Source organism: Thalia democratica, chromosome 2 (genome assembly GCF_965202585.1).
Source record: "Thalia democratica chromosome 2, ktThaDemo2.hap1.1, whole genome shotgun sequence".
Classification (NCBI taxonomy): domain Eukaryota; kingdom Metazoa; phylum Chordata; class Thaliacea; order Salpida; family Salpidae; genus Thalia; species Thalia democratica.
This window is the reverse complement of record NC_139166.1, coordinates 28,733,285-28,750,382: the sequence shown is the minus strand read 5'-3', so window position 1 is coordinate 28,750,382 and position 17,098 is coordinate 28,733,285. Positions and strand designations below refer to the sequence as shown.

At 28.2% G+C, this 17,098-nt stretch overlaps 1 protein-coding gene across 1 annotated transcript; it reads right to left on the bottom strand.

Annotated features, from left to right (window-relative positions):
* Positions 1-3,723: 3,723 nt before the first annotated feature.
* On the bottom strand, positions 3,724-7,635 carry LOC145829285 (uncharacterized). Its single transcript, XM_082937039.1, has 4 exons — positions 6,505-7,635; positions 6,276-6,316; positions 4,803-4,901; positions 3,724-4,220 (listed from the first exon to the last, which is right to left on the bottom strand). The coding sequence occupies exons 1-4, from the start codon at positions 7,610-7,612 to the stop codon at positions 4,212-4,214; spliced, it is 1,257 nt and encodes a 418-aa protein (XP_082793165.1). The 5' UTR covers positions 7,613-7,635; the 3' UTR covers positions 3,724-4,211.
* Positions 7,636-17,098: the final 9,463 nt, after the last annotated feature.

The window sequence follows — 17,098 nt, the reverse complement described above, 5'->3', positions numbered from 1 at the left end:
CTTCATAAAAAAAATTAGGTGTAAAATTTAATAAATCTAGCTCTGAATTCCGCATCTTTGACCAAAGTAAAGTTTCTATAATTATAGAAAATAAAGTTTTACAAAACTAAAGTAGATTTTTTGTGAATATTTTTATAATAACAATACATTCATAATTAAACCTGTTAATTCTTTAGATTAATATATTTAGTTCCGCTTATTTATAAATCGAGTAAAGTTAAACCTATTCTAAAATGACTTTATGACAAGTTTTAGTTAGTTTTAATTTTTTATGAAATATCAGCTGTTGATTTTACAACTGGACTTTTTTTTTTTTAATAAGTCCGTTTTTTATTTTAACCAATCAAAAATCTGTCGGAGACTTCATTTACAGTAGCCCAGTGACCATGAAACAAATATTAAACCATTGTATTATTGTTCTTCTGGCTTCTTCGATTGTTGCGTTTTTACTACTTTGAATCATCATTGAACGTCCAAAAGCTTCATCTAGTATCGTTTTTTGAACTTCATTTTTCTTCGTTTTTAAAGCACTATTGGTGATGATTTTCCAATTATATTTTTACTAACTTTAGATCTCGAACTTTGCTTAACCGCACTGTGGCAGATTTCATTCATTTTCTTATAGAACTTTCTTCCAACTGCTTTGTCTGCAGTAGCTTTCTTACACTGTGTTTCATCAACGTTTGGTAGCTTTCTACAATAAACTATTTTTCACAATCTTCTGGATTGAAATTATGGATAGTAAAACTAGTTGATCTCGCATTTAAGTTTGCAAGGTTTTATTTTTATGACTTGCTGTCATAAGACATACTAAGAATTTTTTGAAAATTAACACTCTTCAATTCTTTTTGTTGCGAGTCTCTTTCCATTAGTCGCTTTAGCTTCGTTATGATATGTTACAATAATTAAAAATTTGGTAGCACAGTCATTTGTACTGTCATTGTATTTTAAACTCTCACTTTTCATAATTGAATAGGACGAAATTACCCTTGAAGTTGAATACTTTCTTATATTATAATATTCATTTACAGTATTTTGAGATCTTAGACTTCGAATACCTGTAGTTTAAGCTGACATTGTTACATTTGTTTAGGTTTCAGAAATTGTAGCCTAACTCAATACCGCTATAGCTGTTTGTTTAGTCTCTTTTGTCAGTATTTTGTTGTTTTGTTTAGTTATACTTGCTAAAGGCTCACATACTTGATCAATCAATTTATGTAACTTTTAGATCTGAATAGTATTGTAATTACTTTTGAAACACATTTTGTACAATTTATCACAATTTACAACTTATACCTGTTAATAATATTTACTCCTGGCATCTTTATTTTACTTATCTGAGATTGTGTTTCTTCTTATTACGTTCACTACTACAAAATGAAGGAGGCTTTTCAATCTTAAACACCTTTTCAACAAAACTACTAGGAGCAACAAACTGTATTTTTTCTTTTTTTCTCCTACAGCTGCAAAAAAAAACAGCAAAATCTCTCTTTGTTTTTTCATATTTTGTAATCCAGTTGTTGACACTACTTTATGATTTTTTTAACATCAATCATTTTATTACTTTTGAAAATTTTCTTTTGTTTGCTAGTAGTTCCCACCAGTTTATTACGTGGTTTTGTTTTAAATTACACCTTAAAGAAATATCAAGACATGATTTAGTGAGCAAAAATTGGAAAATAAATTATAGAATATCTTCTAATAAAAGGAAGAAAACCAAGTTTATGAATTTGAGATTAGCATCTTTAGTATAATATTATTAAAAAAACCAAAAAACAGTATAGAAGACACGCAGATAACATTATATAAAAGAGAAAAATAAAAAAACAATTAAAAAAGTCAAGATTGTCCATTAAAGTGAAAAATAAGTACTTTTCAATTTATCCTAAAGGAATTAAATAAGGAAATTTTAAAGAATTGACAAGATTTTAAAATGATTTTCATATTCTCGCGCTGCAACAAATAATCAACTTACAAAAATGACTTCTTCATAATTTATGACTGATAATAGTAGCAAGCTATATGTAGTAAATAAAAAAATAAATGCTGAAAGCAAACAATAATACATAGGAAAACAGGCACTGAACCACATAGCCTTTAATTTTTTAGCAACTAATTCTGTTAATGACGCAACAAAAAAGATTTCATTATTTGTTTTTTGGTTTAATCACCCAGGAACTGTAGGACTATAGGCGATTTTAAAAGTTTTGTTTAATACAAGCACAACTTGTTTCTAAAATAACTTTAAGATACAATTCTAAGAGAAAAGTTATAATTTGCTAATTGGTTGTAAAGATACTGGAGCTTCTAGTTTGCCTATAGTAATAAATTTCATAGTAAACTTAGTTGTTTTTTAAGTACCATATACTTAAATGTACAATGTAAGCAGTACTTTGAATAAAGAAATTTTGTTATAAGTTATACATGTAGAAAAAGTAATAACTTAATTTTTTAACTAAAACCTGACTGGCTATTAAGTTAGTGGTGCAATCGTCTGACTTTAGATATGCTATGCGTCGTCATAGACAAGCACAGGGGAGGTGTTGCATTTCTCAGTAAAACTTACACCATTTAAGACTTACAAAAAATAGTTTTATCTTAAGTCAAACAATCATCTATATACATCAACTTAAGTAAAATTAAACTAAAAGTGTTATATTTTTCCATTATCTCGAAATTCTAAAACAACAGCTTTACATATGACAAACTTGGTTGAACAATTTATTTGAAGAACATTATTTTCTTCGGTAACTTCAATCTGGCTCATGAAGATTAGAAACCACTAGATCAAATTTTAAAGAATGTCACTACAACTTTCTTAAATTCTTTTCAGAAAATTACTTATCTTACTCAGATGAATCTCCAACACACAAATGGTGATGTACATGATCTTATAATATTTATTTAGGTTTGAAGAAAATAAAATCACATTTATTTAATTATTAATACAGACCATTAACTCAACTCTTTAAGAATTGTAGCTGATAAAACCATGATTTTCATTTCTAAATTTTAAGATATCAAATAATAAGCAATTTTTTTCTTGTTTATTTTTCTATTTTAATAATAAAATTTTTATTTATTTTTTTTTTTTTATGTTTGGGTAAGGTGGGTTAGGGTTAAGGGTATAAACATATTTGAAGCTACCCCACTATTACTTCTTAAATTATTTCTAGAGATATGGCTAAAAAAGATATAAAACCTACTCATATATGGCTGTTTTTAGTAAATAATTAATTTTCATTTAAATGGATATTTAGTCTTTTTTTATCTTAAAAATTTTACCCTCAAAAACATATTATATTTTTTAGAATTTCGATAATTTTTGTTATCCTCTAAAATAAGAGAATTAGAATTTTGGAAACTTAAATTTTAGCATAGGTGACCAAAAACTAATCTGAATATATCAAAATTTTTGACTCATGTGCAATTTAACTTCGGTATTGGCTTAAACATTTTCCGAAAAGCGGAAAATTTACCTAACAATTGAAACTACATAAAACTAATAAAATGTTAAGTTATGCTATAGTAATTAACTAAAAATATCAAAATCATTTAATTTCTAACAAAAAACCAGTCAGATTCTTTTTTTAATATCTCAAGCCTGAATTATTTTGAGTAGTTTAAATGTGTGACAACCCTTGTTTGTAGTTAATTAGCAGTGTAAAAAATATAATTACATTTAAAGTGCAAACTTTTTATAAACATTATTTTTTTATTTTTCACAAGTTTTTTAACGACACAATTTAGAGCTTTGCAAATTCAACTGCATAAAAGAAAAACGAAGTAAAAGTTATTAAAACAGATTGTCAAGTACCTTTATATATGTAGAGAGTAAATTTGGCAAAATCATGTGTATAACAACAACAAAAATGAAATGAAAGGTTAAAACAGACATTATTCAAAACTTTTAAAGTGGTCAGGAACAACTTTGTTTAAATATTGTTAATACTAATACAAATTTAATTTTTTAACTATGTTATAAAAACAGATATTGAAAATAGTTCAAACAGTGAATAAAAATCAGCATACAAAAAATAATTGAGGGTTTTTAAATAGAATGCAACAATATTTACAAATTTATCAGCTGATCGCCAGTGAAAAGTAAGCAGTTTTTTTTACCTTCCACGTATATCGGCGGCATTCTACACGGTTGGCATAACACGCGTTGCGTAATATGTGCAAATAATTTGTTTGAATAGAAGCACACTTCACTGTACCTGTGCAAAATTTCATGTTGCAAATTAATTACGCGTTATAAAACCACCTAAACACCGTTTCAAAATTTAAAAGATTATTAAGTTTGAATTTTAATTTTAACCAAGTGAGGTAAAAATACAGTTTTAGTATATAGTTTCGTATCATTGAAATGTAAATACATTTAACAAGTTAATCAAAGTAATCACTTTATCTGAAAGCATATACGAGTATTTAAGTATGCTAGTGGTTTAAAAATCAATTATAATCAATGAAAGCAGGATATAACATTTTAAACTTTTTTATTTAATTTTTATAAATTGACTATCATGTATAGAATTTAACATCAAAATAAATACAATAAAGTTTAATACTATACAGAAAACTTGATGTACTAAATTAATCAAGTTAATTTATACAAAACTAATCAAAATAACTATTTTTTATAAAACTTGAAACGTATACGACGGAAATTACATATCATAAAAAATTATTAAGAACATTTTTTAATCATGTAACAGTTTTGATAGAAAAAAATTAAGACAAAAATTTAATTTAAACAAAAAAGGATGTTAAATACGTTTCATTATGATTGAAAAACTAACATCTTTTTTGCCACTGGTGAAGTTTTTGAACAATATGATCATTGAAATAAGGTAAGCAAGGAACACAGTGGCTACTACAGGCTTCTCACCAAATCTCTCCTGTAATTTTTATTTCTTTCAAAATATATAATATAAACAATACACCCTTATATATTAAAATTTAACACTGAAATGATAAAACTATTAGCAATTTTTAAAACCACTAACATTAAACTAAAGTTATTTAAAACTTCTAATTATCTTATATTTTACAGTTAAGTACTTCAGTTATTTTAAAGTATTGTACAAATTCATTATTAGTTTCCGTAGTTTCTTCTTGCTTTCTAAAAACATAACTTTGTGCAATTTAGTTCTTCAGCTAAGCTACATTGTTAAGAATATTATTATCAAGGTGGCCACTAAGTTTTAAGAATTTTCTTCAAGGTTTTCCGATTTTCTTGCAGGCTTTTTAAAGTACAAGTTTTTTCTTCTCCCTTTTTAGTAAAAAAATATACCCAAGTAGAAAAATGCTTTCAATAGTACACAATTACAAAAAGGATACTATAATGATACTTTTTATGTTTTTTATCAGAAAATTAACTTTGAAGAAAACAAAATAAATATTTTCTATAACAGTTATATTTTATCATCTAATTCTTTTGATTTTTTGCATAAAAACTGTTTGAAATTCTAGATTTTTCAAACTCTTTTTAACTTTTTACAAAATTCCTGGGTTTTCCGCTTAAGTTTAAAAATTCAGATTATTCATGGTTTTCGCGTAAAATGGCCAGCCTGTATCATATTTTTTACAATGTAAATGTAGTAATGAGTAGTAAGAATACTGCCATCTTTTTAAACAAAAAAATCCTAAGAAAACTATAATATTTTACTATTAGTCCTTTTTTTAGTCAACAAGCCAGATGTGGCAAATCTAGTTATTGCCGTGTCAGAGCATTTTAGATCTATTAAATTCACAATAATTACTTATATTCAATTGATTTTGACAAAATACTATGTGGTTTATTTTTCTTAGACCTCAAAATAACTAGTGCAAGGGTCGGTCAACAGGCTTTGGGTATAAGGTAAGTTTTATCATAAAAAATTGCTTACAGGTCTCACTGTAAAGAAAAAAGTCTTCCGCAGGTCACAGGTTTTTTAAATAGCGTTAAAATAAATACATTAACTTAAACCAAAAGTGTGTTTAAATAACTATAAGCAATTCATGCAATGGTAAAAAAAAATTTATTAAATTAAGAGCTCAGTTGTATGTTTTTACTACAATTTTATTTGTATTGTACACTTTTCGTTTGAATTACATCACAGGCCGAAGTTGGCTTGGTGGCAGCAGTTTGCTGAACTCTGAATTGGTGGAAATTTTTATTTCATTAATAATAAATTTTAGCCCAGTATTTGCAACATGTTCATTACTAAGTTTTCACTTTTTGTTTCAGAAAGTTTAAAACCAACTAAAAACATAAATATATACAAACTTACCATTAGGTTTTCTAAATAATCCATTGTTGTCTCCATTAGTTCTGTTAAAAATAAAGTATATTTATTTACTGAATTGTAAACTAAATAACATACATGTTTAAAATGCATGTTAAAGTTGAAAACTTTTAGAAGCATTTTATCAATTTCACATTACAAAATAAAGTTATAGTTCTGTTAGTTTTATACAAAAGCTGTAAATTGCATTAGCAAAACTTTACAAATTTCTAACCTTCAACAGTAGAAGTTATTTTTTTACCTTCTTTTTCTTCCTTAGCAGCTTCTGCAACATTTTCAGATTCAGTTACCTCTGGCTCAGGGACTACTTCAGCAGATTCTTTTTCAACTTTAATTTGTGCTGGTTCTTCAACTGCAGGTTCTTCAACTGTAGGTTCTTCAACTGAAGGTTCTTCAACTGCTGGTTCTTCAACTGCTGGTTCTTCAACTGCTGGTTCTTCAACTGCTGGTTCTTCAACTGCAGGTTCTTCAACTGCAGGTTCTTCAACTGCAGGCTCTTCAACTGCAGGTTCTTCAACTGCAGGTTCTTCAACTGCAGGTTCTTCAACTGCAGGTTCTTCAACTGCAGGTTCTTCAACTGCAGGTTCTTCAACTACAGGTTCTTCAACTACAGGTTCTTCAACTACTGGTTCTGCTGCAACAGCTTCTGCTTCTACAGGTTCTTCTGCTACAGGTTCAGCTTCTACAGGTTCTTCTGCTACAGGTTCAGCTGCTACAGGTTCTGCTTCTACAGGTTCAGCTTCTACAGGTTCAGCTTCTACAGGTTCAGCTTCTACAGGTTCAGCTGCTACAGGTTCTGCTTCTACAGGTTCAGCAGCTACAGGTTCTGCTTCTACAGGTTCAGCTTCTACAGGTTCTTCTGCTACAGGTTCAGCTTCTACAGGTTCTTCTGCTACAGGTTCAGCTTCTACAGGTTCTTCTGCTACAGGTTCAGCTGCTACAGGTTCTTCTGCTACAGCTTCTTCTGCTACAGGTTCAGCTTCTACAGGTTCAGCTGCTACAGGTTCTGCTTCTACAGGTTCAGCAGCTACAGGTTCAGCTTTTACAGGTTCAGCTGCTACAGGTTCAGCTGCTACATGTTCTGCTTCTACAGGTTCTTCAACAACTGATGGTTCTGCTGGTTTCTCAGCTGCTTGTTCATCCACTGCTGGCTCTTTAACTTCAACTGTTTCTTCAACTTTTTCAGTTATAGTTTCAACTGCGTCTATTTTGACATCATTATTAGTAATACCTTTAAGTTTTGCTTCTTCTACTTGTACTGGTTCATCACAACTTGCTAACCCTAACAGTAATGTAACAAGAAGTGCCAAAAAAAGCCTCATTGTAATTATTTTATTATATTCTATTTACCTAAAAAAACATACAACTAATTTCAATGATTTAAAAAACTAAATGGTGGTAACTATTAAGGGCATAGGGGGGTTCGGCATTTTTTTTACTGTTAATAATATTGGATCTTATATGAAAGCATAAAGTACAAAAGTATTTGAACTCATTTAATTAGCTAAATATTTATACTATTCCTTTGCATTGTATGAAACAATAACTTTAAAAACAATCAATTTTTTCAAGCACAAAAATAGCTTTATTTCAATTAAGTATTAATAGAGTTAATGTTTTTTTATACAATTAATTACTGTAACCCTGCATTATAATAGCTGCTTATATGAGAATAAAGGCTTTTGAAAATATTGCTATAAAAATAAAATAAATATATTAAAAAAATTTGAAATTCATCGACTTCTTAACAAATGGCAAAGTTTTTTAAATTACAAGTTTTATTTTTGTAGAATAAGAGTACAAGTTATAAATAAAAACCAAGGTTGTCCAAAATTACGCTTTAAGGACCTATACAAGCCCAACCTAAACAGCTTGAAGATAAGAATTGATGAGTTAGAGTTGCTTGTAAATGACGGCACCAAATGGAGATCTACTGTACACAAAATACTGAAATAAAGGTAATTATAATTTAGGAAACTGAAGAAGATCAAGAAATGAGCAGAATATTTTTTTAGTTTTATTTATTATCAGTTAGTTTTATTTATTGCATTACTGTGCATTGTAACCTATTATTATCGTTTATTTTTATTCTCTATGCACAATTTAGCATAGACAATCCAGCTGGCTGATAGAAGACTTTTAAATGTAAGGTAAAAAATTGTTAGTTATTAGAGAAGATATATAATTTATATGGAAAGTAAGACAGTCATTATTGAAAGTTTATCATACAAAATAAAGTGCATAGACCTTAGTTTTATCATTAACAACTTTGTTGGAAATTTTTAAATTCACTAAAACTATACTTTTTAACTAGAAAACTCTATTATATTTACAGAGTTACCACTCTTTGAGTCAAAAATAACTTTTTTTTTCAATCATAAAAAGATAAAACTTCACCTCTGGTACAAACTAATTATACCTCAAGTTTATTTTTTTTTAATATTTAAAAGGAAGATTGTAAGTGTATGCATCTGCATTATTGTTAGCTAAACTTATAAGAAATACTGTTTTTAAAGATAAGACAACACTAGGTTATACTCATTTTTCAATTTTTTTAAAGGAAATCAATTATTTATAAGTTACATAAAAAATTTTATCTATCAATTAAAGATGTATAAAACAATATAATTTTACAAAACTATTTAAGTAACTAAAATTATAAGGTATACTAAAACTTTTTTGGGATATAGCTGGTCCAAGTTGGAGGCAACAATAGGTTCCTTATGGGAGGTGCAGACTAAAACTGAAAAAAAAAGACCATTTTAATAATAATTCATTTTCTTCTACGTTTTTTAAGATAAATACCTCAAATTTTTAGGAAATAATTCTCACAATATTTAGAAAATTATGAAGGAAATATATCAAAAAAATTAAAAATTTTATAAAAATTTAAAATTAAATTTTTTTTGTAGTAAAATTTTAAGTACTTATTTTTGGGTCTATTTTTAGTATTAAGTTAAGTTTAAGGTAAGAAACTGTGTTAAAGAGTATAAAACATTGAAAAAATACTGTAAAGCTACTTTAAATATGTTTTTTTAATAAAAAAACTTTTGAAGATAACAATTTTTTTTTACTTTTAATATATGATAGATTTTTTGAGTCAAATCTAAATTTTACTGCTGAACAAGTGAAAATTGTTTAAATTCCAGGTTTTTTTCAAAATTTCTCAAATTCCAGAAAGCTTTTTGCCTTAATTGTCAAATTCTGTTTTTCCAGGTAAAATGGCAATCCTGTGTGTGACAACTCTTTATTTATTTTAGTCAAATATTTTTAAAATTTCAAAAATACTCTATTAATATGTACAATTAGATGTCTGTTCCAGGTTTTTCCAGGATTCAGGTTTTATGGCAACCCTGTTTAAACAAAAACTAGAATGTTATCTCTAAGAATAGTAAAAAACTTGAAAAATTATTTTTGTTCATTGCAGATTTTTTTTTAAAGTACTAAACTCTAGGTTTTTCAAAAAGTTTTATATGTTTGTATCTAGCTTAAGTAAGCCTAAGTTGTCTGAAAACTTTGAGTGTATGGAAACCTGAGTGTAAAAAGCAGCTGACCACTACATTAATGGTTTCCAAAGTTTTAAATACTATTCACAGCACATTACTATGTAAAAGGTACACACTACGTTATAAAAAATTAATTATAATTACAAAATCTAACAACATTACCAACTGCCTCTATTGATACAAGTTATGCACAAACTAATAATAAGATAAACTAGAAATTAATGTACTGTAACAATTTGTTCCTATTTTTTTGTAAAAAGTTGAATATTTTTTATGCATACTTAAGAAGAAAAAAATTGTATAGATAATCTTTTATTTTAATATATCTTAGATATACATGGAAGAAAATAAAATACAACCTTTGTATACAAGCCCATTATAATTTATTTTAAAGGGTAGATACTAGATAGCTTTTATTTCTCAAAATAATTTTAAACATTTTGGCGCCTAAAGTGTTCTGTTATCCATCTTAAGTTTTCCCCAATTACCATAAGACTTCTTCAAATAAATAAACTTTATAATTTTTTTCAATGGTATTTACAGTAACATACAATTTAAAACAAATCAAAAGTTTTCAATAAAATAATATAAGCAAATATAAGCTTTAATATTTTTTTAAATAAAAAATATTTTAGCTAAATGTATTCAAACAAACTTATACAGTTTCAAATTATGTGTATCCTTTGTACACCAGGTCCTCAGACCAAACTTTTTGAGTGTTTTTTTTATCTTTAAATAAACAATAATGTTAATAAACAATATTGTTTGTTAAGTAACAAAAAAAACACTTAAAAATTAAGGTCTTAAGACTAGGTGTACGAAAAAATATGTTGGTCGTACACCACTTGGATGCGGTTTGTCCAGGACCGGACATAAAAATGCATATAAACAATAAACATTTATTGTTTATATACGATGTATATATGTACAAATTAATTTATTTTTCTTTATAAACAGTGTATATAAACGACTTATAACAACTATAAACGATAGCTAAGGGTTCTTAAAAAAGTAGCTTAAAATTATAAATCAAATTTGTTACTATTTTTTACGTATTTTTTTTTTGTTTAATGTAAACAAGTTGTTTAACTTTTTATAGTGGTAAAACTTTGTTAAATTTTTTTTTTTTTGACCTAAATAAATAGTTTTTTGAACGGCAAAAAAAAACCTAAAAATATTTGGCCCTAGGAAATGGTGCACGAAAAAACCTTTTGGTTATCGAGTCGCACACCACGGATACCTTTTAACGTCATTTCCAGGATAATACGATCGTTTCTTTTTTTTAAAATCTTAAATAAAGCTTATCATTATCATAATCTGCACCACAAAAAAACTTACAACTTTTGCTTTTAAATCTTATATAAAATGTAACATGATTATTTTTAGACTTTTATTTTATGCTTACTATAATTTGTTAGGATTTTATTTTAAACTATATGCATCTAACCTTTTTTTAGATTTAAGCTTGCCTTCGTTTTAAGTTGTACTTTTAAATAATTGATTGATTAACAAACAAAAACTAACATGTCCTGTGCATAAAATTCAAAACAAAGTAGTAAACTTTAAAAAACGGAAAATGGAAGTTAATTTAGTAAATTTAGTTTTATTGTAAAGTCTTAAAAATGTAGATAAAAGTAAACGTAAAGTATTCAGTAACAAGGGTATTAAACATGTTATTAAAGAGTCTAAGTTTGAAGATAAAAAATTTACAAAAAATAATCGTTTACTATACACTTTTTTGTTATGATGGTTAAAAAGTATCAGTCTCAAATTCTACCCCTTGCAACAGTAAACGTTTTTCTGGAAAAAAGTTTAATGAAGATGTCCAAATGGTGTACGAATCGTTAACTAAAAGGTTTTTTCGTACACCAGGTCATAGGACTTATTACTTTGAGCGCTTTGTTATCGTTTAAAAAACAACATTTTATGGGTAAAAGCGAGTGATATCGTCATGTGTAATTCTAATTTTGTTGCTTTAAAATAAACTAAAGGTTAAATAATTTATACTTAAAGTTAAAATCAATTAAACAGTAACGTTGTTGGATCAAAGAAAATAATACTTTCATATTAGATATTTTAAATTCCAAGAATGAATTTTGTTTGCATTCAAAACAACTAGTTATCGCTTGCTGAACAAAACAATTTAAATCGTTTTTAAAGGTTTGTTTAGTTTTAGGTGAATGTTTTTATAGATTTCATTTACAATTGCTCGACCGTTTAGATCACTGATACTGATGTAATTTTAATTAAACATAATAAAGTAAGGGTTGAAATACTGCAGCCCTCGGCAAAATGTGGCTCACTAAACAAAACATTTTTATCTTCTACGTGGTTTTTAGCTAAAACCGATACGCTGCAAAGAGACCAAATGATAGAGTTCTGAAGAGTACAGGGTCTATGAGGGGTACTTACCAGTTATATTTTACGAGAAATTCTAAATTTACACTAATTATTTTAAGATTTGTACTAAAGGTCTAAAGAGAAAAAAAGTCTTAAGCATAATTTACCGGTGATTCAAAACTTACACTAGATATTCTATGAATACGATTATTATGATCGCCCCTATACATTATTATACCTATAGCTATAGGTTTATAATGTATAGGGACGATCATTATTTAATTTTCTGAAAAACGAGTGTATATGAAAATGAGTTTAAGAAAGCCTGAATATAAAAACAAAAAATAACTTTTATTTAAAAGGAGTTTTTAAATTTGTAAAACGAACTTTAATAAATAAGACTGGTTTTAATTGTAAAAAATATTTAAGAAGAACGTCTTGAAACGAATATGCATAAGTTGACTTAAAAAGTTTTAAAATATAGACCTATAGAATAGTTTTTTCGTGAGTGTTAACAGTGGTGTGGTGCAATGCTTATTTGTATGCACAACAATATGCACCAAGCCACAATTAAATGCAAAAAAGAAAGTGTGCACAATATACACTTTTTTGGAGGGCGATAGCATTTCTAATTTCTTTGAACTTATTTGAAAGAAAATTGGTAAACTCTCTTCTAAATCTTTAAGAGAGTCACAGTTACAGTCAAAAAACTTCTTTATGACTTTTTTTAATTCTCGTTAGGTTGACTGACTTACTAAACACAATTAACTTGTTTATGGAAAAGGAACTTCCGATCGTATCGTCACTTTTATACTGTTCATATTTTGCAAGAGTGATATTTTTGCATTTGCATCACTTTTTCACGGCTGTCTTTTTGCATGAACTTTAGGCTTTTGTTATAAAACATTTGTACTTAGATATTTTAAGAAACCAAATGTTCAAAAGTATATCTAGATCGCGATTATTTTTTTTCAATTTCCGTATTAAATAAATTTGATCAAATCAGTTTTAAACGTGTAAAAAGCAATTAAAAAGTTCTATACAAAATTCTTTGTAATTATTATCTTAAGACTAGTGATGTACCGGACCCGGATCCGGACTTTTTTTTTAAATTAGAATCCGGCCGGACCCGAATCCGGATTTTTTTTCAAATTAAGATCCGGCCGGAACCGGCTTCGGATTTTTTTTTCAAATCAAGATCCGGCCGGAACCGGACCCGGGTATTTTTTCAAATTAAAATCCGGCCGGATCCGGAACCGGATTCTTAGTACTCTAAGTTATTTGTAATGTAAGTAGTATAAAAACTACTATGTACGATAATGAAATTTTATATAACTAACTACTAACTAAGTATAATTTTGTGAAGTTTATCTTTTATGTGTTATATCTAACTGTATACTTTTAAATTTTGAAAAATTATACTTTAGAAAAAATATTAATGTGCTGCTAAAATAATTAAATAATAAGAAAGTTTATGATATGTTATTAAGGTCTAGTTTAGATTAACAGTTAAAAATAGTAGCTGGTATGTTTGCTAATTTCTGAACAATATTTACATTTAAATTTTATGAAAATTGAAAGAACAAAAGAAAAACTTTAAATTGAAAGAACAGTAAAAAAAAACTTCAATTTGAAAGAACAATAAAAAACACTAAAATATCTTTTTTGCTAAGCTAATAAACTTTCAATAATTTTTGGCAACCAGAATATCACCTAATTTTAGCTAATATCAGGGTTGCCACTCTTTGATTCAAAAAAACTAACTTGAGTGATTATAAACTTTCCTGAGTCAGAATGAGGTTTTGAAAAACCAAAAAAAATAATTAGTTTAATCTAATAATCAGTAGAACAGCTAGCCACAAGGTTAAACATTTTAAGTAATGCTTACAATTAAGGCTATAGGGGGGTTAAACACTTTTTTACAAGTTGATCTTATTTAATAGAATACTATCTTAGCTACCAGATGCTTTTTATAGCTTAACAAAACACAAAGTAGTTTTTGAGATATAAGCGGTCAAAGCCGAAGAGTTCCATAGGGACCTAATGGAAGGCGCAAGCTAAAAACGCGGAAATATCCATTTTACTAAAAATTTATTTCCTCCTAGGTTTTTTAAGCTAGGTACCTCAAATTTTCAAAAAAAATATTCCTTACATAGTTTAAAAGCTTTTGAGTGTTGGAATTTCAAATAACTGAAATTTACAAACTTAAGGTCTATAATTAAAAAAAACACCTTTTTTTGAAAAAAGGGGACTTTTTCTCAACATAAAAATTTTTTCTACACTTAAATGATTTAAAAATTAGTAAAGAGTAAACTGTGAAAATTTCAATAAGATTGCTTAAAAACTGTAGGAGGAGATAGATTTTTGATAAAATGGTTGTTTTTCGCCTTTTTAGTTTGCACCTTCTATAAGGAAGCTATTGAGCTGACCGGCTTTGACCCCTTGTATCTCGAAAACTACTTTGAACTTTGTTAAGCTGTAAAAAGTATCTGGTAGCTAAGATTAAAATCTATCAAATAAGATAAACTTGTAAAAATCAAGGAGGACCCCCCCTATAGCCTTACCAATCTAAAATAAATTAAAATCAAGTTCTTGAACAAAATTAACTAGAAAATCACAAAATATTGAAAATTGGATCATCTCAAACTCATTCAAAATCTAAAAGAAAACTAAATAGAGTTTTTCAAAAAATCTTAAAACTAGCCTGAGTTTTTATAAAAAACTAAACTAGCCTGAAGCAGCCTTAGATTTTCAAAAATTCCCAAAAATTTTTTTCAAACTAGCAGGGTTGCCACTGTTCAAATCAAAAAAACTAGATAGAGTGAGTATAAACTAGCCTAAATCTAAAATTAATTTAATCTAATAGTCAGTAGAACAGCTAACCATAAGGTTGACAATTTGGTAGTAAAGTTTTTTATTTTACAACATAGGTAAAGACTAAAGAGTTGCATTTCTGAAATGTTTGTTTCATAGTTTAAGTAAACAAATTTAAATTAGTCAAGTGTATAAAATGAGCCAATCACGGTAGGTGTTTAATTTTCGAACGTATTTTCTGACGAAAATGACTCTTTTTAATTTACACAGGGTTTGTTTTTGAAAAAATACTTTTACGAATGCTCTTTTTTACTAACTAGATCCGAATCGGCCGGATCTCTCTTTTTTTTTTTAAATTAGGATCCGGCCGGACCCGGATCCGGACTTTTTTTTCAAATTAGACTCCGGCCGGAACCGGATCCGGATTTTTTTTTTCATATCAAGATCCGGCCGAATCCGGATATCAGACAAAAATGGTAATATTCGGCCGGATCCGGACCCGGGTAGTGAGTCCGGTACATCACTACTTAAGACTAATGTGTTGTAATTTCTTGAACAGGAATAAAAAAATTATCATCGCATTTTAGTTTTTAAAACCTTTTTTTTAAACAAAATATAAAAATCATACTAGCAGAGACGATCAAAATGTATCTTAGTAGTTAATATTCAAAGCAAGTGTTCAGAATTATTTCACGCAACTTTCATATACAAGTGTAACTGCTCTACTCAGGGTAATTCCTACATAGGAGACAACACATTACATGTTTCGAAGAGTCGCTTAACACAAAGGACAAGACAAGCGTAGTATTAATTACCACAAGTGTTGTAGAGTAGTACAAATTCATAAACCATCTTTTAAATTTATTTGCTTTGGTACTTATAATTATAAAAGGAAACCGCTCATTTCCAACCCGCGATCAAATCCCACCCGGTCAAATCCGAGAACCGCTTACCAACTAAGTGTAAGGGTAGAGGTAAAAGTGTCAGTAATAAATAAATAAATAATAATTAAAAATAAAACAAAAATATCAAAAAATATATGAATAAATAAATAGAAAAAAAAAATTTTAGTGGGAATTGTGCGCAGGTGGGATTTGATCGAGTGAGAAATATCAGTATACCATTATAAAAGACCGAAAGTAATTTGAAAAAAATTGTCAATATTTAAGTTTTAAGTAAAAAGTAAGCTCTTTAGTATGCTGTTGATTTACTTTCTACAATTACTTTATTAAATAACAAAAATATATCCATTACTTAACTTTAAAAAATTCTGTTTTTTTAATGTTTAAATCTAGTAATAAAGTTGAAATTGGCGGTTAGTCAAAATGAAAAATATAAATGAGTACTTTAGTATATAACATCTACAAAACTCAAAGGTCTAGATTTTATATAATAAATTTAACTATATTTAAATAGTTATTGGGCTGAATTTTTTTTTTAATATTATTGTTTATTGAACAAAAAAAAAGCGCTCAAATATTTGGTCCTAGGACCTGGTGTACGAAAAAACCCTTCGAACCTTCCGGTTATCGAGTCATACGGTATACTATCAAAATCCACCCGCGTTCAAAATCCACCCGATCAAAATCCACCCGCATTCAAAATCCACCCGATCAAAATCCACCCGGTTCAAAATCCACCCGATCAAAATCCACCCGGGTCAAAATCTACCCGATCAAAATCCACCCGAGTCAAAATCTACCCGATCAAAATCAACCCGAGTCAAAATCCACCCGATCAAAATCAACCCGGTTCAAAATCCATCCGATCAAAATCCACCCGATCAAAATCCACCCGAGTTAAAATCCACCCGATTAAAATCCACCCGGTTCAAAATCCACCCGGTTCAAAATCAACCCGACTCTAAATCCACCCGTTTCAAAATCCACCCGATCAAAATCCACCCGATCAAAATCCACCCGGTTCAAAATCCACCCGATCAAAATCCACCCGGTTCAAAATCCACCCGATCAAAATCAACCCAACTCTAAATCCACCCGTTTCAAAATCCACCCGATCAAAATCAACCCGAGTCAAAATCCACCCGATCAAAATCAACCCGAGTCAAAATCCACCCGATCAAAATTCATCCGAGTTAAAATCAACCCGAGTCAAAATCCTACCGACACAAAATCAACCAAAGTCAAA

Bases quoted from the DNA above. Each gene is read 5' to 3' on its own strand.
- LOC145829285 (XM_082937039.1), bottom strand. From the start codon at position 7,612: ATGAGGCTTTTTTTGGCACTTCTTGTTACATTACTGTTAGGGTTAGCA. The intron at 6,317-6,504 runs GTTAGAAATTTG...TATTTTTAACAG, and splicing joins AATAACTTCTACTGTTGAAG to AACTAATGGAGACAACAATG. The intron at 4,902-6,275 runs GTAAGTTTGTAT...TAAAAATTACAG, and splicing joins ATTATTTAGAAAACCTAATG to GAGAGATTTGGTGAGAAGCC.